The sequence below is a fragment of the Octodon degus genome, unplaced genomic scaffold, assembly GCF_000260255.1.
Source record: "Octodon degus isolate 3935 unplaced genomic scaffold, OctDeg1.0 scaffold00141, whole genome shotgun sequence".
Lineage (NCBI taxonomy): Eukaryota > Metazoa > Chordata > Mammalia > Rodentia > Octodontidae > Octodon > Octodon degus.
Window position 1 is genome coordinate 5,745,277 of NW_004524717.1, and position 27,591 is coordinate 5,772,867.

At 37.0% G+C, this 27,591-nt stretch overlaps 1 protein-coding gene and 1 non-coding gene across 5 annotated transcripts in view; one reads left to right on the forward strand and one right to left on the reverse strand.

Annotated features, from left to right (window-relative positions):
- The window catches only part of Epc1 (enhancer of polycomb homolog 1), a 100,905-nt gene that overhangs the window by 45,664 nt on the left and 27,650 nt on the right, over nt 1-27,591 (reverse strand). Inside the window, exon 2 of one of the 4 annotated variants that reach the window (XM_012517038.2) lies at nt 26,852-27,025. The exons of the other annotated variants lie outside the window; for them this stretch is intronic. Coding sequence (XP_012372492.1) covers nt 26,993-27,025 — 33 coding nt within the window. The 3' untranslated portion in view covers nt 26,852-26,992. Of the gene's footprint in view, nt 1-26,851; nt 27,026-27,591 lie in introns of those variants that run through there. 4 annotated transcript variants of the gene reach the window in all.
- Nucleotides 15,295-15,400, forward strand: LOC111812774. The gene has a single exon (XR_002818181.1). It is a non-coding gene; the product is annotated as a U6 spliceosomal RNA (small nuclear RNA).

Below are 27,591 nucleotides of genomic sequence, written 5' to 3' on the forward strand. Positions count from 1 at the left end.
AAGTAGGTGCTTTAGACCACTGAGCCATCTCTCCAGCCCCCAGAGGAAATCTTTTAAAAAATCTTCCACAAGTATCATGTATCACAATGGTAACATGGAAAATAGGTAGATGATTTTTTTAAAATGCCAACTTTTCTAAGAGTTCTACATGGGCCCAAAAGTCTGAAAAATAAAAGTCTACTTTCATATTCTTTATGAAGTAGAAAGATGGGCAAGTTTTACACACACACACACACACGCTCTGATACCAGGCCCCTGAAAAACCTGCTCTCATATATCAGAAGGAACAGGACATAATAGGTATGGCAAAAGAACAAGTTTAAAGACATTTAAAAAAAAATTACCATGGGGAAAATACTAAATCTTGGGAGAAATGATTTTTTAAGTGTTTTTCAGCCTTGGGTTAATCTTTAAGCTTCATTATTAAATATTATCCATCCCACCAGAAATAATTATAACATCAACAACATGTACTAAGCATGTATTATAATCCCAAGCCTGAGCATTGCATATCTTATTTCATGTTTTTACTTAAAGATTACAACCATCTTAATAGGTAGCTATTATCATCCTTACTTCCCAGGTCAGTAAACTTGCCTAGGTCCACCATTAGCTGGATTCACACCTGACCAGGACTCCAGAGCTATTTCTTCAATTAAAAACAAAACAAAAAACAAAACTAGATTTCCCCTACTTGCACTGTTTTAAGGTAAAAGTAATAAATGCACAGTTGATAAATTAGAACAAATTTAACAAGTGATCAAAATTAATATTATCACTGAGGCACAGATCCATTTGTGTGTGCTTCCAGGTGTGACACCATGAGGATATAATATCTCCACCTAGCATTCTAAACTTTCCATTTCATTGAGAAGACATGAAATGAATGAAACATGGAAAAAAAAAAGAACTTTATTCTTCAAAGATGTTGACACCACATAATAAATACTTTAGAGGAAAAGTGTGTGTGTGTGTGTGTGTGTGTGTGTGTGTGTGTCTATGTGCATATACACATCGTAATTGAAAAAACCAAACAAATTGGGCAACATGTTACAGTTTTGCCTGCATAGACTGTACACAGTGTTCTTCATACTAGTCCTTTTCTTGCAACTTTTCTGTAACTGAAATTATTTCCAAGTAGTACTTTTTTTTAGGAGAAACTGAGATAAGACACTTTGCAGCAAGAGACCCAAGTACTTCTTTCACACAATTACTGCCCCATAACTATATGATCCACATGTGAAAGTTTTTTACTCAATCTTCTCTGTTTACCACTTGTAAACTAACTTCAGTATGCTCATTTGGTTATGTGAAGATTTCTGTATTTAAATAATTTCAGCAAATGCACTGAGGCATAAACAATGCTGAATAGTGTCCTTAAAAAGAAATCCTTATACACGTTACATCATGTTAAAATGTACTGTTAGCCAAATGAATAATTCAACATTTCCTAATGATTTGTTTAAACGTTTAGTGGGAACCAGTTTTTAATTTTAGTACAAAGTATGTATGCATTTATATGAAGTTATAACGTTGAGTTATAATGCCGATATGTAAAAATTATGCTCTTCTACAACAGACTATCAAATTTTGGGAAACCAACCTCCTTGACTCCTTTCACTGTGGAACTCAGAAAGCATTTTTCATTAAGTTAAAAAAAAAAAAAAGAGCCGTATTGCGGACTGGCCAGATAGCTCAGCGGATTAAAGCACCTGCTTAGGCAGGGTGCAGGGGCCAGGGGTTTGATTCTCAGCACAAACCCTGCTGGTTCCACCCCTGTGGACACACTGAGATGGCAATTAAGACTGGGTGTGGTAGTGCCACCTATAATCCCAGCACTTGGAAGGCTGAAAACTGGAAGAATCACTACTAGTCTGATCTGTGTAGTGAGACACTGTACTGTTGTATTAACTTAAAAAAAACTGTATTTTGACCACAAATTCTCAAGCCCTGGCAACTGCCTCTTACGGACAATGATACTATAGTATAAGAGCATGACAGTCAAATGCAACCAACCACCGTTTTTGTAAATAATTTTACTGGAACATAACCACATTCAATTATTTACATACTGTCAATGGCTATTTTGCCCTTGGGAAGAGTTGAACTGTTCTGACAAAGACTAAATCTGTGAATGTGAAGGCTAAAATAGTCACATCTAAGTTTTTTACGTTCTAAATGAGATGACCTTCCTCTGAAGAGTTTTATCACTATACCCATTTTGTAGGGTAAGTGAAGCTCAGTAAGAGTATACTACCTGCCCAAGGTGATGAACATAGGATTCAGATTGAGGCCTGACTCCAGAATAACCTAGTCTTACTACTGTGGCTTCATTTCTCCTTTATGTATTTTTGCTCTCCTTATGTACTGAGTTCTGGGTGATACTCAAGAAAGAGATACAAGAAAGACTTTAAATAGCTTAAACCCACTTATTTATCATCAAGTGCCAACACTGCAATTAAACCTGAATAATGAGGTGTTGTCCTAAAAGGAAAACACAGCGACAGAGCTTTCAAGGATACAACCAGCTTTTTATTGAAAGGTAAAAGTTTGGTTTTCCTGTGCTGTTGTCAGATTCTTGACTGCTGGGGTAAGTCTGGGGTGACTTGGGTGGAGAGCCCATAGAGAGGGCTCTGCATTCCTGCTGTGACCCACAAGCCACCGGTTTGCCACCAAGGGGTTAAGCAATGATTAACAGCATCATGGTGTAAGGATCACTGGGAAGTTACAGTTGATCAACTTAAGGAAAAAGGAGCAGACCTCCCACCCTTTAACATTTATGGGATTCTCATTCTCTGAAGAGAATCCACCTGATTAGCATTTGTAAGGCTAGAATTCATAAGACTTAACTGCTGGTAATGTCTAGACATACTGCATATGAAGGACAGCATAACTAATCACTCATCAACCCTACATGTTCCCAGTAAAGTACAATTTTCTTTAAAATACTATTTTGCTATATAAAATCCCACAGCAACATTACTTTTTCCCATTTTTGACATCATTGGTACTATTATTAAACCTAAGAAAAAGTCAATAGGCACACTAAACTAATTCACTATTCAGAAATAAGGACCTACGTGTCAAATAATTAGGTTGAAACTAAATGTTAAGCTAGACTAAATTTGCCATGCCCTGATTCTTCTACTAAAAACAACCATTTTATCTATTTTCTCTTTTAATTAAACAATGTTGCAAACATGATTTAGCTGTTGTTAGACTTGTAGAGCTTGTATGGATGCAAGATTTGTGCATGTTTAAGATAACTAAGAAACACTTTAACACTGCTGGCATAAGGAAAAGACAGCTTATACAATGTACCCATTAATTTCAGACAAAATAATCTTACATAATTTTTAAAGATTATTACATAATCTTTTGGTTTCAAGCAAATCATAAAATCCCAAGAATCATTTTTTGGTATTTATAATACAATCTTCCTGCAGTGATTATAGAAGGGACACAGTTCTAAAACCTTTTCTGTTAATGGGTTTTTGTTTTTATTTTTCTGTATTTTTATGGCAGGGTCTACACGGTCTCACTTCGTAGACAGGACTCAAGTGATTCTCCTGTTTTCAGCCTCCCAAGTGCTGGGATTATAGGCTCACACCAGCACACCCAGTCTCAATCTCAGTCTCGGCACACCCTAGGGCGGGGCCAGCAGAGCACACTGGGGATAGAACTGCAGGTGCTGCGCGCTGCCTAAGTAGGTGCTTTACTCTGCTGAGCTATCAGGCCTACTTCCAAAAACTTTAATTAATGTGTTTTCTGCATTTGTTGAAACTTACTATTTATACAAAAGTATTTTAAAATTTCAAATTATTCTAATTAGCTTATTTGGTATTAATCCTCATAAAACTGTCATAAAACGTACAGAAAATTTTCTGATTCACTACATATGCTTTATCAAATAGTAATTCATATTAAAAGTATATCTTATTTATCATCACACGCACTGATCAGAAATGTCGTCTGGTATCCCAATTCTGCAATTACTAATTGTGGGCTGACTTCTTGAAACCTCAATTTCGTCTTTAGTAAAACCAGGAAATTGCTATTCTAAGGAGAAAATCTGATAATTCCAAATACATTTAAATCAACATATTTTAAATTGGTATTTATAACCATGAGAGCCATTAATTGTACATAAAACATCCTAGCACAGGAACTAATGAAAACCTTTGATTTTTAAAATTAATTTAACATCTGCTTTCTTATTAGTAAAGGACAGAAGATGCTATCCAATTTATATGACTGCTTTGAGGATTAAAAGAAACTATGCCCAAGACAGACATGGTGGTAAAGGCCTATCTATGACCTCAAGACTCTAGGTGACTGGGGCAGGATCATCACAAGTTAGAGCCCAGGCTCCACAATTTAGTGATTTGGCAAGGCACGGTCTCAAAAAATACATACATACACAGCTTTAGTGAATTTACTAATCTAACAAATTATAATAAATGGCCTAAAGTAAAAATACAAAGTTTTATTGTAACTATACATGGATAAAGAGTAAGAATGGGGCTGGGGAGATAGCTCGGTAGAATTAAGTGCTTGCCTGGCAAGCACAGGGGCCTGAGTTCAATCCCTGGTTGGTGGGGGGATAAAACCAATTCCAAATTTATCCTTTTTTTTTTTTTTCAAAGTTTTATTGATAAACAGATAGCAATGAGACAGTTTCAAATCAAATCGGAAGTACAGTTTCAACAAATACACTGCATATATTCTTCTTAGTGGTTAATTGCTGTACAAGATGCTATCCTTTGTTTTCTTAAAATATCCTTTATCCTACCAATCTTTTTTCTTTTTTTTTTTCCCCTTAGGGAAGGGTCTACAGGGTGTTCAGAGTCTCACTACTAGATCAGACTAGTGATCCATCTGTTTACAGCCTCCCAAGAGCTGGGATTACAGGCATGCACCACCAGGCCCAGTCTCAATTGCTGTCTCAGCGCCCTGGGGGAAGGGCTGGCACCTGCAGGCCCAGAGATCGAATCAGCATCAGCACCTGCTTGGAGGCGCTTTAATCTGCTGAGCTATTTGGTTGGCCCTTATCCTACCAAGACTATCCTCAGGAAGAGTCTAAACTTCTACTTGCCCTTTTATGGCAGACTGCCATTTAAAGTGATTTTAACCGCTGTAGATTATCAAATCCTACTGAAGAATTTAAGGACTTTACGTGACAAATACAGGCAGTACACTATAAGGACTTCTGTCAGTGACTTCAGCTTTTACAAGAGAATGAAATCTCCATACTTCAGGATGAAAAAAAATCAGTCATAAAGACACAACTTTTCCTGACCAAGCGAATTATGTGTTGATAATTCATTTTAAATATTATTTATACCACATACTTCATCCCATGGTAGCTATTAACTCAAAGAAGGATTTTTAAACAGAACGCTACCTGCAATAAATCTTTTGACTTGTTTCCCAGGGACACAAGAGAAAACCATGTAGCTTTAATTTGGGAACAAAGGGTCAACAGCTGCAAAACTTGAACTACAGTGGCTGTGAACCTATAGCATCTGTGCCCAGGGCTGTTTGTATTCACTAAAAGGTTACCCATCACTTTGGGACTACTCTTAATACATTTAAGTCACTGTATTTTTAAGTTGGTCTTTTTCTTTTTTTGTTTAAAATTTTTTTTAGTCATTTAGTCTTTTTTTTTTTTTTAATTATTTAGTATTTTGTACAGAGTCTCACAACACAGGTCAGTCTCATAGTGATCCTCCTGTTTTCAGCCTCCCAAGTAATGGGATTCCAGGTGTGTGCCACCATGCTCAGTCTCAACTGCCATCTTAGCAAGCCCCGGTGGCAGAGCCGGCACAACACACATGGGGTCTCACTATACAATTTGGACTTGTAGTGTTCCGTCTCAGCCTCCCTAGTGCTGTGGCATGGCACGCATGGGGTTCCCTGGCTGGCATGGTGGCTGTATGCAGTATCAGGGATTGAACTCGGGACCTTGCACTTGCCAGGCAGGCACTTAGGCCATCAAGCTATCTCCCCAGCCCTTTTCTTTTATAACCAGAGATCAAACTCAAGACCTTGAACTTGACACGCAGGCACTTAGGCCGCTGAAGTACATCTCCCAACCCCTATAAAAGAGCAATTATATTTCTTGCATAGGTTCTTAGGTTCATATAACCATTGTAAATATTTTTTCCCATACTTCACAGTAGAGACCTATTTCAAATACATGGTCTGTAAATTATATTTAAGACAACTTTCTCACAAAAATATTTAAAAACCATGCTGAGTTTGGATCATCTTAGGAGTTGAACTAAACTTGGCCAAAAAGAAAGGCTGATTCTTCTGTATCTAAACAAGAAATGAAGTAACGACAATCTCATTTCCAAGAAGCCAACTGTGACAGTAATGATCAATTCTTTTATTTAAAGCTCTATAAAGGTAAACTTTTCATAGTAAATGGTGGTAGGGGTATTATAGCAACTGCATTTAATTAGATGTTCATTTCAGTCTGATGACATAAATTTCAAAATGCCTTCTATTCAAGTAACAAGAGTGTACTATACTCTAACCAAAAGATGATCAAAATACAAAACTTACATTTAACATGGGGAAGACAGAAAATCTTTAAGAGGTAAAACATGACACACTTATGCTATACCTCTAATCTCTTTACAAAGATTCTCTAGAAACAAAAAGACAGTACACTGCCAAAAACCCAAGAATAAAATCCACAACATTTCATCTTTCCCACATCAATACACCCAAGATGAACACTCAAATGTCATTCATCAAATACTTGGGGATAAGAACATTTTCTAGTCCTCCTGTGGTCAAGAGAGGGTAGATGACTAATTCTGGTCTATGATTTATAAGCTAAAGTGACCTACATTGTATTTGTACCACAGCATTTAACTGACAGCAACAGATGTGAAATTTTTCTAACACTTACCACCTGTCATCACATTGGAGATGCACTTTTATATCATCCTGGCTCTCTAGCTAACCGGTAATAATGCAAAAAAGGTGACATAAACAAAAAATAAACTTGTGGTATTACATGCCACTAAGACTTAGAGGTTGTTAGTATAATGTTGCTGATCCTAATAAATATAAATTGGGACACATAAGTGGGATACTGTTATATAGAAAACAAAACCTTGTAATTCACTGTATAGCACTGGTATAAAGACCAGGAGGGAACTGCTCAGACGTTAGGATAGTAATCTATATCATTCAGTACAAATTATTTGGTACAAGTTATGAAAACTTCAAAAGCAGTAATGTCTTTAATAAACCTGTATGTAACTCTAAGGGAGGTTAAAAAACCATGTTAAACAGGTGGGCAAGATAGCTCAGTGGACTAAGCACCTGCTTAGGCAAGTGCAGAGACCGGGTTTAATCCCCAGCACCACATGCCACATCAACCCCCGTCCCCAGGCATACTGAGCGGCCAAGTCCAGACTGGTGGCACACACCTGTAATCCCAGCTCTGGGGAGACTGAAAACAGGAGGCTCACTACAAGTTGGAGCTGAGTAGCAAATACATTAAAAAAAAAAAAACAAACCAAAAAAAAAAACAACAACAAAAAAAACTAAATGTTAAAATGGTGCACTAGTTGTTTTGTGTTTACTATTCTAAGAAAGGCTCTAGAGATAAGCAAAGAAAGATGCATCTCTTGTAGGGTTCAGTAGACAAGTAGTAAAAACTACTGGTGGACTGGACTAAATGGAAACACCTTAGAAACCTATGAAATTGTGCTGCCAACAAACCAAACCACCACCAAGAGTCTGGATTAAAAATCCAACAGATTCAGAGGTATGAAGTCTCCAACTTTATATAGGAAGGAAGCAGACTGTAAAGTGTTTGGTTCCCAAAGAGGGTTTATTTTCTAAGCCCACTTCACAGATGAAACTAAGGTATATGTCTACATCAACATTGAAGGAAAAAAAAAACAATGGACTGAAGAAATCTTAGTGATGGTGAGCAAACAAGAATATTCCCCATACTCCCTTCAAATGAATCCTTGTCAAGTCAGACTGGCGATATATTTTGCATGGATTATGGTAGGAACCCTAATGTTTCTCTCAATCTTTCTTAGTCTAAACAGGAGAGTTAATTGTGATTATCTTGCCCCTGTCAATCCCATGTACTATACTATGGGGGAAGAGGTTGTTCATAGTTCTCCAGATCAAGAAGGAACACAACCACACATGACCTATACAGAGAATAACATTTATCACTTGGAAATCCTAACTCCAGGTTTGACGGTGTCATTAACTGAGACTTTTCAGCAAGTTTTACTGGGGAGGAAAGGACTACATTTTGTCAGTGGAAGACAAATAAGTCAAACTTGGTTGACTAGAAGATCAGATTTGTCACTAGTACCATTTGCCAAATATTTCTGTTTCTGCTTTCATAGAACCGCTTTCAAGTCCTATGACAGGATTGTACCTCTGGCTCCACTATGGTTAGGTTGAGCTATGTTACTTGTTTTGGTTGAATTTTGGCAAAAGTATTAACTTACATCCTGTAATAAAAGCATATTCAAATAACCACTTAAATACAGTGGAAGTTTACAAGAGTAATTGCTACTAAATATATGACTATGAGAGCCTATAACGATCATGTTAAAATAAGCTGACAACTAAGGAAGTGACCTTGATCTGAAGGCTCAGTGGGAGGTTACAGAACTAATCCACAGAGAAACATTTTAACAAATAGGAATACTTGGATAAGTATTGTTTGGAGGCATTAAAAACAGGTAGGAGCTGGGTCACAAAAATCCAGTTTAACCCTAATCAAGCGGTAGACCCAATACTATTATGGGCTACTGTACTCTTCTAGAATATTTTGCTGAGTTTACACACCTATAGTATTCAAATAACGGAACTTAACAAAAAAAGGGTATACAGATGAATGTCCATTTTGTATCTGTGTATTCAAAGTGGTTAGGATAGATATATAGTTATATTCTCTTAATGAATAGAGTGATTTGTTCTAATGGTGTTTGTAAATAGGATATCATGTCTACATCTTGTACAGCAATTAACCACTAGGAAGAATGTATGCAATGTGTTAATTATTGAAACTGTCCTACCAATTTGATTTGAAACTGTCTTATTGCTATTTATCAATAAAATTATGGGGAAAAAAATCCAGTTTATTTTTTAAAAAGTTTTTTTTCTGTATTTAGGACAGGGTCTACAGGGTCTCACAACATAGACCGGACTTGTAGATATTCTCCTGTGTTCAGCCTCTCAAGTGATGGGATTATAGGTGTGCACCACCATGCCCAGTCTCAAACACCAGCTCAGTGCGCTCCATAGGCAGGGCCGGCACAGCTTGCTGAGGATGAACCCTGGCCGCTGCACTCTGCCTAAGCAGGCGCTTTAATGAACTATCAGGCCGGCCAAAAAAGTCCAGTTTATAAGCCACCTCGAAGACAATGGGAACAAGTTCTTAGCAGGTGTGATACAGCAAGATTTCTGTTTTCAAAAGATCATTGGTTTTGTTAAAAATACTGGGATACCTGTCCATGGTGGTACACGCTTATTATCCCAGCACTCAAGAGACTGAGGCAGGAGGATCGCTTCAGGTCAAGGTCAACATGGGCTACATAGTCCAGGCCTCCAAACAGCAAGACCCTGCCTCAAAACAAACAAAACAAAGAATACTGGGAGGAAGCAACTGTAGTCTTTAATTTTCGGGGAGAGACTAGTGAGGAACTAGGTAATACTGAATCTTGAATTAGGAAAGTGGCAACAGACATATTAATACTGGAAATATCTAAAAAAAAAAATTAACACATCGTTACACTGGAGCTTGTAAGATTTCAAACTCTTGCTAGCCTATCTAGTTCTCTAGCTTCTCTGTTTTGATAACATTACGTCTGATTAAACTTAGGGAAAAAACTAACACCTATTTGTTTCAGCTAGTTAAAGAACTGAATTTATATAACATTTCCCAACAAGCACCAGCAATCCTTTTATTTAATCAATAAAAATTAGAATGCATTATTTTCCAGTTGATAGAAGAGGCCACCTAGAGACAACTAAAATGTTTGTTTTATCACTGCCAAAGTTAAAAGGTGGCAGGCATAGTGGAATACAGCAGAAGTCCCAGCCTCATAGAGGACCAAGGAAAAAAAAAGACTACAAATTGAAGGCCAGTCTGGACAATTCATCAAGACTGTTTCCAAAAAATAGGCTGGAGATGTAGCTCAGTGGTAAAGCATCCCTTGGTTTGATGCCCAGAACCACCATAAGAAATTTTTGAAGTCCTGTTTATTGTATAAAATCAGAGTGAATGATTTCAAAAGATGAAATACAACTGAAATGGGTATTTCAAATTAGTACAGAGAAAAAAGCCCAAGATAAACCAATCAAAGCATATTTATGTATATATACATATATAACATATATATTAGTTTATACTATTTCCTAGTGTACAGAATAAAAGAATCCAACTTTTGTAGGTAAGTGGAACTACATCACTTAGAACAGAACCCACAAAGGGAGTGTGTTAAGAATATAGCCAAGGCAAAAGCCGCAGTCTTTTCTCATCTAATCTTAGAAGTGATGTTTAGTTGCTTCTACCTTATGCTCTTAGTTGTACAGACAAACCATGGTACTGTGTGGAAGGGAAATGGCCTGTGAGTCTGAATACCAAGAGGCAAGAATCCCTGGGTACTATCTCCAGGGCTGGCTACATACACTTTTTCCTAAGTGATCTTACAGATCAAACAGTAGAAAAAGTGGTTAAATAAAAAGGAACAGATATAACTCTTGCAGATCAGAGAGAAAGTATTTTTTTTAAAGAAAATAAAAACTTAAAAAAAAATAGAAAAAATACAAAATTTCACTGAAAAAGATAGGAATTCAACAATAGTTGTTATATTGTGTATTATTGTCTTCAAAGTAGCTGTGAGGCTATTTTAATGTAAAAACTTTTTTTTGTGTGTGTGTGTGGTACCAGGGATTGAACTCGGACCCTGCACTTGCCAGGCGGGTGCTTATTCTACTGCTCTAGCTCCCCAACCCTAAAAAACATTTTAAATAGAGTACAAGAATAGATTTTCTTGGCCAAGCAATAGCCATGACTCATCCACATGGATGACACTGACAAACGTTCTACAATCTGAGGTACAGGATCTCAGGATAAATACTGAGGGGATTTCACTGACCTTATCAGACCCAAAAGCTACAACTCGTTGCATAGGTCCTGCTTTACCTTAGTCTTAACCATCCAGCAGAAAAGTATAAAAATGAAATATAAGAAGTAAAGCCATGCTGTTATGTTGAGCTGTAGGAGACTCAGGTCAACAATTTCTGACATTGCCAGTCAAGCAGAAGACCCAATACTATTATGGGCTACTGGACTCATTCAGAATATTTTGCTGAGTTTACACACCTATAATATTCAAATAATGGAACTTAACAAAAAGGGGATGCAGATGAATGTCCATTTTGTATCTGTGTATTCAAATGGCTACGATCGATATACAGTTACATTCTCTTAATGAATAGAGGGGTTTGTTCTAATGGTGTTTGTAAGTAGGATATCATGTCTGCATCTTGTACAGCAATTAACCACTAGAAAGAATGTATACAATGGGTTAATTATTGAAACTGTCCTACCTGTTTGTTGTGAAACTGTCTCATTGCTATTTCTCAATAAATTTATGGAAAAAAATAGATTTTCACTTCATATGATGATTTATATCTACCTCATACAAATTATTTTCACAGTAACATTATCAAACATTGGTTTACACTTTAATACACTGAGTGGTAACATATAAACTATCCAAAGCAAAATAAATATTTCTGCTTTTTACATCAGTAACTACCTTATTTCATTAGCTATATGAATTATCAGCTCCTTGAAGGAAAAGATATTTGTTTGTAGAACCCACAGTACTTAGCTTTACTTTGAAAATATGTTTACAAAGTATGTGATGGGGTGGGGGGTATCAGGGATCGAACTCAGGACCTTGCATTTGCCAGGCAGATGCTTATGCCACTGGACTATCTCCCCAGGAACAAAGTACTTGATATATAAGTTATCTGTAAGTCAACACACCAAACATTTACTTTTGGAAGAAAATTCCACAAAACATACTTTTGGGAAGGCAACGAAATTTTCTCTAGCTTAAAATTTTGTCTTATTAGAATTTTTTACACACTTTCTGTAAGTCCTGTTTTAAATCCTCTCATTAGCCTTGCTCCAAAAACTCAAAGGCAGGAATACAACAGACAGGTACCTACTACTTTATAGCACAAAGTTATTATTTTAATGTATTTGGTACAGGGACTCACTACACAGCTCGGACTTGTGGTGATCCTGTTTTCAGCCTCCCCAGTGCAGGGATAACAAGCATGTGCCACTACACTCAAGTCTCGGTGGCCAGCTCAGCATGCCTGGGGACAGGGCTGGTGCAGCATGTGGTGCTGGGGATCTAAGTCCTGTCCCTGTGTGCTTGCCTACGCAGGCACTCTGCTGAGCTATCTTGCCAGCCCTATAAAATTGAGTGCCTAGACTTTCCCAGAACAATTTACAAATTAATTTCAGAAACATACCACAGCAATATTAAGCCCTCAAAATATAATAATACTTTTCCTTTTAATAGGCTTTGTAATCATCTAAGTCATGTAAATGCATGTTTTCTGAAGTTAAGGTGCTACGACAGGGATTAAGACTAAAGACTTCACAGAAGTTGCCAGTAAAAGAATTTAAGTAGACACATAAAGGGAGAAAGAAAAGTACCTAGGGTTAAAGGCAGATATATAAGTAAAGACACAGGTGAAAAACAACATGGTGCTTCTAAGACAACATAGGTACAGTAATAGTTCAGGTCACTTAAGAAAGGGTTTATGTAGCCAGCCCTTGAGATGGTACCCAGGGATTCTTGCCTCTTGGTATTCAGATTTCAAGGTCATTTTCCTTCCACAAAGTACCACAGTTTGTCCGTACAACTACAGGCATAAGGTAGAAGCAATGTCACTTCTAAGATTACATGATAAAATACTGCAGCTTTTGTCTTGCATATATTCTTAACTCTCTGTTGGATTCCTGCTCCAAGAAGCAGAAGTGGTATTTTGAGGACAGGCAGGTTAGCCAATAGAGGCATGGGAGATGAGGAATAGTCTCCAGTCAATGGTGTGAGGGAGCCTGAAAGAGCTGTGTCTGCAGGCAGGGCTGACAACCCTAATAGCTTTTCTGAACCTGAGCCAGAACAATCCAGGAAAGTTGCTCCAAGATTCTTGATCCTCAGAAACTGTTTATATAAATGATGATGATGATGATTTTTGCAGAACCAGGGATTGAACTCAGGCTCTCGCTTATTCTAATGAGCTAACTCCTCAGTCCCATATAGATATTGTTTTAAGCTGCTTTAAGTTTTGGGTACACAGAGGTAACATGCCTATTGGTACTACATTGAAGAGCCTGTAACAAAACAAAACAAAACCCATAAAAATATATCACAAAGGGTATAGGACCAGGCCATGGGCTTTCAGGATAGTACATTAGTTTAGAAGCTGTCAACAAAGCCTCCCTAGTGCATAATAGGCAGCAAGTGTGGGGAGATTAGTGATGCAGACGTTATCAGAAACTGAAAGGTTTACCTACCCCCTTTAATAAAGAAAATTTTAGTATCACTGTCATCCTAGGTTCTGTGTAAAGTATGACCTGTACCTGACAAATGGATGACTGAACTAAGATTTTTCAATCAGTTTAACTGCTTTTTTCTTTTTTGCTGTACATAGTACAAATTAAATTAAATCAAAAGTTCTTAACAGGAGCCAAGAGTTATTTGATGGTTTGGAAAAACTGCACTGTCTATAAATCATAAACAATGTTACAACTTAGAAATATTCTATAAAAAAAAAATGCATTCTGAGCTAAGATCAAATCCAGCACTGCCACAAAAACATAGTCCAAACATGAAGCTGACAAATACAAGACCTAAGAAACAAAGTGCTACAGAATATTACTTCATTGTGCAAAAGACCCGCTAAAGAGATAGATGTGCTTCACAGATTATCTAAACAAAGTAACAGGGCTTTGGGGGAAGCTTAAAATGTTGCAGCAGTAGCTCAGGAGAGTAAAGGGCTGATCTCAAAGAAATTCACACATATGGCTTAATGAACAGACCCCAAAGAATCCACAGACTCAAAAGTTTGAAAATAATTATTTTTTCAAAAACATTATTTCCTTTATTGGAAAGAGACAAGAGACAGTAAAAATGAGAAGAGGAAAGCTCACATGGTAACATATATCTGTAACTCCAGCACTCTAGAAGGCTGAGGTAGGAAAATTACAACTTCAGGCCCAGCCTGGGCGATTCAGTGATTCAGTGTGACCCTGTTTCAAACAAAAAAGGGCTGGGGATGTAACTCAGTGCAAAGGCCACAAGTTCAATTCCCAGTACTGACGGGTGAGAAAGCAGCTCTTCAGAGGCCCAAAAATTGACAAGAAGCAAACCTAAGTACCTGGTTACATACATACTTTACCTTTCATGAAAAAGGGCATTATCAGCACAGAACCAAATGCCCAAACAGCAAAGCTAAGAGCTATGAATGACCTAAAACTAGGAATTTGAAACTAAAGCCAAGAAACTTCTGATACTGCCTCACCTGATTTCAAATTCACTATGGAGAAGAAATACCCTTGTGTCTGCCACCCCTCCTCAACATTCTCTTTGAACACCAAGTATTTTACCACAGTAAGTATGAACCAATATCGTATACTCAGGGCGAGCTGACAACACACCTCTTTAGCTTCATTAATCAAGTGAAACTACTTAATTCAGCTTGTATGAAAATTAAGGAACTATATCCAAGAAACTTCAATTATACCTGAACTTGATTTAGATATTCTGGGCTTTGAGCTGATAATGCAGTGGGAAGACATTTGGGAAGATTTGGGAGGGAAGTAAATCTGCATTGTAAGAAAGATGAATCTTTAGGGTCCAAAAGCCTCCAATAAGCTCTCCCCTCTTGATCCTCAACAGACACTCCCCCTCCAAATCATTCATCCTAGGGAAGCTGCCCTGTTGTAAGGACACTGAACTAGCTGATGAGAAACCCATGTATTAGTGGAGAACTTTAGTCAGCAAAGAATCAAGCTTGTTAACAACCATGTGTATGAACTTGCAAGTGAATTCTCCAGACATGCCTAAGCCTTTAGAAGACTTAACTGTAGGCAAGGGCTATACTGTGACATGAAAAGCTTGGGCCAGTATCACCTAAGTAAGTCCCTCCTAAACTCCCAGTCCTCAAAAACTGAAATAGGAAGTGTTGGTTTAAACAGTGGTAGTGGTGCTCACTTCAGCAAGCACATATACTAAGAACTGGAACAATATAGAGATTAGCATGGCCCCTGCGCAAAGATGACACACAAATCTATGAAGTGTTCCATATTTTATAAATAAAGATGCTATATTCTTACACAATGAAGAATTATTGAGCTATAAAAATGATAAATTTGAGGTTTTTATCAGTAAGTGGATACAACTAGAGACCATGCTCTTAAGTGAAATAATCAGACCTGCATGTGCAAACATCATATTGTCTCCTTAGTGTAAGAACCTGAAAGAGAAAAATATAAAATCTGAAGGGTACAATAGATATTGGGAAAGGAGAAAAAACCTATTCAAAAGAAATGAATTACTGAGGTCAGAAGGACAGAAGAGGGGCGTGGGAGAAAGAGATATATTCATGTATGTAAGCAGGATGGTTCAGACAACTGTAGTACTGTGGATTTCTGTTGACCTATGGAAAGGAGCAGTTAACGCTTAATTTGTATCTTTTTTTTCAATTCCTTTTCCTTTCTCTATTTCTTGTAATTTTTTTCTTCTAATTTTGCATGCATAGATCTGGTAATATGAACAACTAATTTGAAGACAACACTGCAATACAACAAATACTGTGAAATTCATATTATTTTAACAAAATTCTATATCATTTGTAATTTTTTGTTTTAATACTATTTTATACCCTTTAAAAATTACAAAGTATTCTCAGACCCAAAAGCTACAACTCTTGTTGCATAGGTCCTGCTTTACCTTGGTCTTAACCATCCAGTAGAAAAATATGAAGATGAAATATAGGAAGTAAAGCCATGCTGTTATGTTGAGCTGTGGGGGACTCAGGTCAATAATTTCTCACATTGCCAGTTAATCAGAAGACCCAATGCTATTATGGGCTACTGGACTCTTAGAATATTTTACTGAGTTTACACACCTATAATATTCAAATAATGGAACTTAGAAAAAAAGGGGTATACAGATGAATATCCATTTTGTATCTGTGTATTCAAAGTGGATGGGATAGATATATAGTTACATTCTCTTAATGAACAGAATGATTTGTTCTAATGGTGTTTGTAAATAGGATCTCAAGTCCGCATCTTGTACAGCAATTAACCACTAAGAAGAATATATGCAGTATGTTATTGAAACTGTCCTACCATTTTGATTTGAAACTGTCTCATTGCTATCTGTTTATCAATAAAATTATGAAAAAAATAAATGAATAAAATAAAAAAAGATGTGGCTCTTAAATTAATAAGCTTTATAAAAATTTCAAAAAAAATTACAAAGTAAACAGGGGTAGTGAACATACAGCATGTATGCTGCAGTGGGCTATCTGTATCATTCAAAGTCTGAAAGGTTTATTTTCACTGTTTTAAGATATGTATTAAACCTGGGAATAACGTATTATACAACAAGAAATGGGAAATATAGGGTTTAAAAAGAAAACAGAGTGAAAATGGAGATGGGCCTGTGACATAGAGCCCAATAAAACCTTGTCAATATTTTCATTTTATTCTATAAAAAATTAAGAATTTTTATATATCAAAATAATAATCAAATATATTTCAGCAAGATCTTGAAAACTGAGAGGGCACAGCTTTGTCAACTTAAAGTAGGAAGACATGTTAAGAAACAATTATAAACCTTCTCAAGAAGGCACTCTAACTTTTAAATAGGAAATCTTAGATTTAAATGACAGAGCAGCCTTCAGGGCTTTTAACAAGGACTCTAACATATAGAACTTGTTAAAAAGCTTGAGAAACATTTTCCTCCTTTGACAGCTAACGAATTCTTTTAAAAAACAATTTACATATAAGGCAGCCCTTGGGATACTGAAAGTATTTAGGTAAATAATCCATTTGAACTAACTTTTCTTGTCTGCATAAAGCCATGCTTTCGGATACCATTTAATCACCCTAAATCGAACTAGATTTGTATAAAAAAATCAATGTGCACTCAGTATACTCCTTGATCATCCTAATTATACAAGCTCAAATAATACAAAGACCTAATTATAAAATAAATTAGCAAGAAAAAGAAAGTAATTTATGTCTGAACCAGGAAGTGTCTATCCAGGAAGACAAAAATCACAGATGCTCATGCCTGCTAAAAATCAGTCAATAGCTTAAAAAAAAAAAAAAAAAAAAAGACTACAGATGTGGACTTTGTTGACTAAAATACTACAAATGGTTATACAATGTGTACGTCTGTGTACCAGCACTCAGGAGATTGAGGCGAAGAATCATAAGCTCAGGACCAATCTGGGTTACATAGTTTGTGGCCAGCCCAAGTGACACGGTAATACCTTGTCTCAAAAGTCAAATAAATAAATACCATGAATGCTGCTGCTGTTGATAAAGTGGGCCCTTCTATGAACATTCTCAATGAAAAAGTATAATTCTCCTTTACATACATTGTTGCATTCATGGAAAATTATGCCAATATGCAAAATGAATTAGGCCCTAGACATGGGCAACTCATATTTGGGTATTTTATCTCTTGGAACATTCTAGGGAATAGATAGTCCAAAGTCAAGACTGGGTTTCCTCCCTTTATCGGGGGAGGGGGATCTTTTTTTTTTTTTTTTTCCCATAATGGGATTTATATCTCTTGGCCCTCTCTCCTTAACTGTCAGCAGCACCCCCTAGTCACTGTAATAATTGAAAGTGCCCTTCCAAAATGTCTGTAGAGTGGTAGAATGGTACAGTGTCCTATGAAAACCACTATAAAGAAAAACAGAACTTTCAGATTTTTTAATAAAAACCTGAGGTTTTCTGAGCATTGAAAAAGTGTACAGAATAAAAATCCTTCATTATGAAGACATTTATACTACAGTGCAGCAGAAATGAGGTAATTCTTGAAGCTCAATGGGCCATCAGTTTCTACCTGGTAGAACTACTCCTCTTCAAACTATTTCACCATCTCTAGCTTCAGGATGGTGCCTACTAGATGAGAGTATTTAGCAAAGAAGGTATCTTGTACTCTTTGCTCATTTGAGATTGCCAAAATAAATCTCACCATTTTTCCTTATCCACGCAAGAAAATCCAATACTTAAGGAGATCACACTGGCCTTTATCATCAATCTCATCAATAAATTTTCTAATCTGACCCAGCCACCCACTCTTCCTCACATTCTCAAATTCTTATTTACTTATGAGACAAAGTAAAATATTATTTATGAACTCTACATTTTGCTGTGTAGAGTTCAGGCTGGCCTTGAACTCACTGTGCAGGCCAGGCTGTCCTCCTGCCTCAGCCTTCCCTGAGTGCTAGGATTACAGGCATGTGCTGTCATATCTCAACATTTACAATTTCACCGTGTTCTCTAGAATACCTAAGTACATAACAATGTTCCTTTATCATCTTGCTCTAACTGAAACCTGGTACTGTTTCCCATAAACAGGATCCCCTACAGCTGTTTCCTTCCCTATGTCCCACAAACTTACAGATGGATTAAGTATTCATTTTCCTTAGTTCCCACCACTAGTTGTATACCATTTCTTCTTTGCTTGCTTTCGAAGACAAAATAATCTTCTAGGCATGATGGCACACATCTATAATCCCAGCACTAGGGAGACTGACACAGGAGGATCACTGCAAGTTTTAAACCAGTCTAGGTGGGCTACATAGTGAGTTCAAGGCCAGCCTAAAGTACAGTGAGACACTGTCTCAAAACAAAAAATTCAATCCTCTCAAAAGCTCATATGATTTCTTTATCTCCCAAGTTGTTCTGCTCAGTTACAGTTAACTCCTCAAATGTCACACCTTCTGGTATCACTCTTAGTGATAATTTGCATACAATCACAATACTATGACTTGTATACTAACATTGACCTATACTCCATCTTCCTCACCTGTGGTTACATGCTAGATTTTGCACCACCTCTGAAATCTAAATTCAAGCATCCCATTTTTTAAACCACCTTCCCGCCTTAACTCACCTATTTAATCACTCCCACTCTCCAAATGATTTCTGTAAGTCTTACACAATTTTCCACTACTTATCAGATCCCATGTCTTCCTTCCCATCCCTGGTTTTGAATCTCACAAAATGCTGATTTCTTCATCCCTCTCGGCCTCCACTGTACTGGTTAGGAAAACCGCACCTCTTACACTATACTATCTACCTGTTTTGTGCTGCAAATCAAGTTGAATGCTTGATTTCCACTCAACTGCACAAATGAGCTGATTAATCTCAGTTGAAAATGATCACAACTATTGTGCCCTTAGAAATTCCATCAGTCCTACCTCATCTTTTTACTAGATCAGCTTTCCCATCCCTTCATTCACCTTACAGTTCTTCCTTACTCTCAGGTGATAACCTCACCTCGTATTTCACACAGAAACAGAATCATAAAGTAAACTACCTAATTTTTTCATCAGATGATTGTCTGTATTCTCACCAGTCATGCATTTTTCTCATATAGCTGCCTGCCTTAAAGAGGAAGTGTTTTCTCCTCAGCCAATCCTTCCAAAAAACTGATCCAGGACAGGCAGAAAACAGTTATTAGGAATAAAGTCCTTGTGATTGGAGGGAGGATGGGATGATTTCACCATGTTACATGCAATCATTCTAATATACTCATTCTATTAACTTTTTAATTGTTCTAACATTTTTACCCACCAATTCTATTACCTGGGTTACTTCTGTGTTTTTGTCTTTTTCCTGTTGATTTGTTTTTCTCTCTACATACGGGCCATATTTGTCTGCTTCTTTGTATGCCTTATAACTTTAAACAGATACCAATCACTGAGTTTTATGTTCTAAAATCTTTTTCAGTACTCCTTCAAATATTCTTTGTTCTTGTTCTGGGACATAAGTTGCTTGAAATTTAGTTGTTTGTGTCCCCCACCCCCACCCCCCCGGTACTGAGGAATCAAACTCAGGACCTTGCACTTGCCAGGCAGGCACTTAGGCCGCTGAGCTATGTCCCCAGCCCAAGATCGATTCTTTTGAGCCTAGTGTTCAGCCTTTCAAGAACAGTCTAGAACTACTTTGGCCCTACTGCTAGGACAATAATTCTTCTGAGGACTCTACTTGATATCCTGTGTATTACAAGGCCTTTTCATTATGGCCAGCAAGAATGTAACACTCCCAGAACCTTTTCTCCTCATTCCTCCCAGAGGTGGAAGCTTCCTCACAGGTTCAGATCAACTCGGGGGCACCCTTGGGATCTTTTCGTTGCAGCTCTGGTGCTCTGCCTAGAAGTTACTGTGGCTTCCCCAACTCGGAATTCTCCCTCCTCACTCCAAGGAGCTGCCAGGCTCTGCTTGATAGCTCCACTCCTTGTGGAGCAATCAGGAAACTCCCCAAAGTAATGAACTGGAATGATCTGCAGCTGAGATTCCTCTTTTTGTCTTTGCTAGAACTTTGCAACTAATGTATACACATTTGTTGATCCTACAGCTTCTCCTTCCAGCTTCTATACTACTCTTTCCACTACTTTTTACAGCAGTGCTATTCCCAAGAACCAACTCCTATACCCCACCCCCTTCACCTTATTTCTTCTATTTCATCTCCCTTATCCTTATTCCAAAACGGCCCAATAGTACACATCTAATCAAATTAATCACTTTCCTGTATTTTCAGTAGACACAGCTAACAAATGTCCTTCCTTCCTAGGACACTTTCATTCCTCACTTTCTCCCTATCTCTCATAATTCCACCTTCACCTGGGCCCCAAGCCACAGCTTTAAATAAAATCCATCAGCAAGTGCTGTTGGGTCTACCTTCAAAATGGATGTCAAAGGCACCCATTTCTCTTCATTCCCATTACTATCATTCTTCTGAAAGTCTCATTAACTCTTATCCAACAGGATTCATTCCTTATCTGACAGTATGATCTTGAAAAGAAAGTTAGACCATGTCATTTCTGCTTGCTGAAACCAATGGCCGACTTCATTTCAAACCAATCCAAACTCCTTTTGGTTGCCAGCAATACTGTACCTAATCTGATCCTGATTACCTGTAGGTTTCCATGACATCATGACCAACCCTCTGCTCACTGTGCTCTAGTTATACTGGCAACCTTTGTTCCTACCTTAGGCTCTTAGCCCGGAATGTCTTTCATCAACATCTTTGAAAAAACAAAACAAAACATCTTTGAAGCTTCATTCTCCTTAAGTCTCAAGTCAAATGTTCCTGGACCACCCATGCAAAGAACTCCACCTTTCTCCAAACTAAATTATTTCTGCCACAGAAGAGTCACATTATAGTTTTATTTACTATAGTTCCTTTTTGTTATTTATAGTCTTAGAAAAATTCAGCATTCAATTAAATAACTGAACACTACTACATGTCAACACTATTTCAGGCACAGAAAAAAGTATCAGTAAACAAAAAAATTTCTGCTGGCAGAAGCCTACAGTCTATGAGATCATGAAACAATCCCTGCTTGTTCATTGTTATACCCTCAGGGCTTAGAATAGTATCTGGCACATAGCAATTAAGTAAATACTTGGCTACAAAGTGAATAAAAATAGATTTACCTGCATTTTCTCAGTTTTTACCCAATGGGCTTCTACTTCCTATATCTCTACTTGTCTATTACCTTAAATCTTGCATAATTTGGCTTTAGAACTTGAGCTTTCTGAGACTAAACTAGAACAAGTTACTGTCTCCACACACCTTGACTACCTTACTTCTTTGTAAGTTATGTTTATATAACACGCAAATGAAGTCATCTGTTCAAAATGTAATGACTATAAGTACCCGAAAATACTTTAGAAACAAACTTAAATATATTGGGAACAGAGTTCATTCTGGTAGTAAACTACCATGAGATCACATCATCTTACAGCCAAGAACCACTCTGTGACAGCACATAGGTTCACCTATGCAGGGCAGTCTCAATAATTACTTGAATTCACCTGTAATTTCAGCTCTTTGGGAGGCTGAACACAGGCATATCACTACGAGCCCGATCTATGTAGTGAGAACCTGTAGACCCTTACTAAAATACAAAAAAAAATTACTTGAATTTAATGAGTTTTTAAATAAATATCATACAGCTCTTTAAGGAGAGCACATTTAACACTTCTGCAATCCTAAAGGACGACATAAACATTAACTCATTTTCAGCATCAATAAAAAAGTCCTTATACAATCTCAACTTGTCTTTCGTAATAAAATCTATGCATCATTTTTACATATACATTACTACCTTATTCAACCCTGAAACATTCTTTAACGTAAGTCAAAGAAATTATGAACACCAGAGACAAAAGTTCCTTTAGTAAAAGGTACCTTTTGTCAGAGCAGATACAGATGCATTTGGGAACCTAAATTACCAAATAACTCATTTCAATAAAGATTAGAACCAACATTAAATCATCTACAAGATATTTTAAATCTTAGTCTGTCTTTGACCCTTGAGTCACCATAAGATGAGATCCTATTTACTCAGTCAGTACCTTCTAACGCTAAGGTAAATTCAACCAAAATGATATGCTTTAATAATCTGCTGCAAAATTCAGTAAGTCATCAAACTGTATATTCAAAGCTGAACCACATTTTTTAAATATAATCTTTATTCCATTTTTCAAAAACTGTTTTCAAAAAAGCTACAATGTAGATAATGCCACGGATTTACTAAGGTTAGCAAGTTTTTTCTTTTGCTCTACCTAAAACAATGCAGACAGTAGACAAACCTGCTGGGTGTTCATAATATTTACAATGTAGCAGCTCAAAGTCATTGTAATTACAAGAGGTAAGATTTTCCTACAATTTACAAATGTGTTGCAGAAAACATTGAATAACTCACTGAATGCAATTTTTTCAAGTTGTTTAAATCACTAAATCCTTTTCTAATTCCCTAACTTGATTATTCTTACCAGAAAATTATTATATAAACAAGTCACATTTTAATGGTCCAAAAGTTTAAATGCTGGGCAGTTAAAAGTTTACCACTTTCACTAAAAACATACTACAACGGAATATAAAACTAAAATCTATCTCCATTTAAAGTATTATGAACAAGGGCCAGCCAAATGGCTCAGCAGATTAAAGCACCTGCAAGCAGGTACAGGGGCCAGGGATTCAATCCCGGGGCCCGATATGTCAGCCTGGCCCCCAGGGTGCACTGAGATGGCAACTGAGACTGAGCATGGTGGCGCATGCCTGTAATTCCAGCTCTTGGGAGGCTGTAAACAGGTGGATCACTATGAGTCCAATCTAGTAGTGAAACCCTGAACATCCTGTAGACCCTTTCCTAAAATGCAATAAATAAATAAATAAATAAATATTAGGAATGATTTGTACACTATTTAATCCTGCCCACAGATTCAATGAGCCTTCAGGCACAGACTTTTCCCTGTTTACTATATATTTAGATGTACTTTTTATTAAGTTCTATTGACCAAAAGAAAACATAACTTAGTAAAAAAATTCTGCTGATAATGAAAACACAGGATAACATTTACATATAGAAGCCCTTGTTACTGTTTTGAGAAAGTGAAATACAAATAAGTACCATACTAAATACAAAAGTTAACAGTATCTATGTACTCAAGTATATACATTGTTAAGAGCTCCATTTTACATAGTTTAGTCCTCAGTTCCTTGCTCCGATGCCTATATCCTTTAAAATGTCAATTATTTTTCCTCTTTAATGCTTAATAGTGCCAGTGAGACAAAAAAACCAAAAATGACTCTATTTGAAATTTCTATGGCATCTACCTTAAACTGAACTGTCTTGGTCTATTATGAATATTTTGAGGAAATGATACCAAGTGTGAACTTTTTTCCCTAGAAAAATGTATCACAAATCTTTTTTTCCCTAGAAAAATGTATCACAAATGCATGTTGTGGGAATTCACCACTTCCAGAATCATTTCCACGTAATCTTCAGAAGCCATCTGAAACCTATAATCAAAATATCTTGAACAGAGTAGAAAATTTGAGATATTTTATTACTACCTAACACTCTGTATCTGGAGTGTCTGCTAATAAAAAACCCCAAGTAATTCTCAATTGTTTTTCTAATCCAAGCTATATTTTAAATTTGCCTCTATTATAACAGATTGCATATGTATCTCTTCATTGCCCCGACAGTGGACAGACAAGACATCAAGAATGATATTTACAGCTCCAAATAGAAGGAATAAAAACTGGTTTAAAATATTAATAGGGGTGGGCACGACCTGGTTTCTTTAAAAAATAAGGAATCAAACTTGCAAGCTTATAACTTAAGATCAGTATAAACTTATTTTCATCAATCTGAAAAATTCAGGGGAACGAACAGTCTCATTCTGTAGTTTAGTCTGGCCTTGAATTCACTATGTAGCCCAGGCTGGCCTCAAATTTAACAGCAATCCTCCTACCTCAGCCTCTTGAGTGCTGGTATTATACACTATCTTTTTTTAAATTAAAAAATATGTAGTACTTAACTACTTTATCATATTAACAATATCCACATAAACCTTTTATAAAGTACTTGGGCTTAATACCTCTGTATATTGGGCCAGCAGTCAAGGTGAGAAAAAGCAAGTTTGAAACTATTACGTACAGGTAGACCCTTATAACCAAGTTGCTTGGGTTATGGTAGCCAGATAGTTTCAAATTCATGTCAATGTGGTTTCATCATTTGTTTCTTAAATATATTAAACATTCTATCTAAACCATTCCAGGTTAAAGGTTAAGAACGTATGCACCCTGTAAAAAGGATTTATGCATCTTACACAACTCAATGGAAAGTTAAACTGCTGTACCAGGGACACAAGTGGCTTCAATTTGCTTAATACTTTATTATGCCAACTTTTTAAAAAAATTTAGTATAGTGTCTACAGGGTCTCACTACACAAATGGGACTTGCAGTGATTCTCCTGTTTTCAAGTCAACCAAGGGCTGGATTATAGGCATGTGCTACCATGCCCAGTCTCTACATCAACTAAGCGATGTTGCCATAAGAGATTAACAAACCTTGGTATTTAAAAAGCCAATTTTAATTTTTAAAATCTAATTTGTAGTAATGTGGCTTCAATTAAATGTGAAGCCACATCTCTAAATTTAAGATTAGAAAAATAAAGTTTGAAATGCAAATATAACATTTTGTAATAGGACATCTGCCCCCTTCCTTAAACTTTTTCATAACACACAAAGGGACTTGTCTCATAAAAGTTCATAGTTTTCCCATGATCTAAAAATATTAATTTGTAATTCACTAAACAGAAGCTTTAGGCAAACATCTTTTGATTAGGTTCTAATTCACTACATTCTATAATATCAAACATTTTATCTAACATCAATGGCTTACTCAATTATTCGATTATAACCTATGTTCTAGTCTTGCTGTAATAAAAAATATAAATCCTAAAATTAACATTTTTCACCTCCAAACTGGGGTGGGGGATGAGAGATTCTATTTAAGGTGATTTCTTAAAAATTAAGAAGCATGTATAATTGGGCCACAATGTTATTTTTATTTAAGCTGGCTAAATGGGGATACAGTCACAGTATTTTCCCAGTGCTGTAAGACTTAGGATTTTTATCCACTTTACCACAGAAACAAAATATAATAATTGTTAAATATAGTTTTCCTTTACAATAAGAGGCTTCACAAGTTTTAACTCAAGTACAAAATGCTTCAACTACGTTTTTCTAAGGTTCGCTCAATTGTTTTACATTTAGTATTTTTTCTTTTCTAAGTCATTCTGAGACAGGGTTTGACTACAATTCAGGCTGGCCTCCAACTCCCAGTGATCCTCCTGCCCGGCCTCCCGAGTGCTGGGCTTACAGGTGTGCACCACCATGTCCAGCTAGTACATATTTTCAACACTGTGTAATAACCTTTGCTCAATATTGGACTTTACTTATATAGCCCACCACTAGCAGCATGAACCACAGCATTGTGAAGTAGCTTGTTTACCATTCTATTAAGTTCAGTATCTATTAAGTATCTATTCTTGAGATATATACTCATCAGTTTTGATTGGCTAGGAAGTAAAAAATTGTAAGTAGATGATAGAGAATGGTAGTCTGAAAGGGGGGGGAGGAAGCTTGTGCATCAAAAAAGGATCCCTATGACTTAAGGACAGCCGTGCACCATAAATGTCAAGAACTAAAATTATCTGTAAAATTTAGCATGCATTTAATAGGTCTATCAGTTGAACTCAGCTTTTATTTCAGGTTGTAGCTTTCGGGACTGTTCAAATTACTTACAGAAACAAGACTTTACATTTCTAAAGTGTTCTGTAGTGCCATCTTTAATCAAAGTTTTCTCCTTCCTTGGCTGAAAAACTACAAATTAATTTTCAGGGAAAAGCAACACCCCATCATGAAAGTATGATCCATAAAACTTATAGAGAAACAAAAATAAAAACCAAAAGACAACATTCTGCAGACAAGTACTTTAATTTTTAAAAACAAATCACTTGATGAACAATTGGTACCATTCTACTCTAAGTTGATACAAATAGAAAAGGACTGTTCTTATAAGTAATGTGCGGAAATTCAGTTCTAATCTACTACACTTAGTTGATCTGTAAAGCTGTATTTAAAACACTACTCTCAAAAGGAACTCAACTATCACGACTCTTACTTTATAAGGTGAAAAAACCCAAACAGTTTTAAAAGTTTTATTAAAAGTTAAATTACAAAGCAGTTTCTACATTAAAAAAACAGCACCAACACAGGGATTACAGTACAATTTTCCACAAAACTGTAGTGCACCAGTCCATGGGAATCCTTGACTTCCTTCAACTGTCAACACTGTGCACCCTGCTTAAATGGCTGTACCTGAAAACCAAGGTATGCAATTCCTTAGGGTTAGAAGTCATCAAGTTATCCTGCCAAGGATCTGGGGGGACGGGAGGAAGCCTATTACTCTTGTGTCCGAACCCAACTTCCATAATACAGTAACGCCACAACCGTAATCAGTTATTACTGTAAGCAGTCATTGAAATACTAAGCCCCACCCAATGAAGACGTCTCCATGTTAACATTTCTAAGAACAAATTCACTTTGAACTTCGGGCCGGTAATGAAATTAAGAACGGACCCTCTTTCACAAGCCTGCTACTTAAATTTTCTTCGCCCCTGGCTTGGGAGACCAGAAGGCGGAGCCAACTCAGGTGTATTCTAAAAGCAAACACAGGGCTTCGCGAGAGCCACGGACCCGAGCCTGCAACATGTGCCCGAGAATCACGGGGAGACAGGCAGGGCTGGTGGCTGCTGCTCCTCGATTCAGCGGCACCGGGGACGGCCGCCTCGGTGCCGGCTAGCGGACGGCGGGGCGGCCTCGTCTTCCTCCGCCGCGCCGCCCGGGCCAGGAGCCGCGCAGCGCGCCGAGGCTCCACGTGGGGC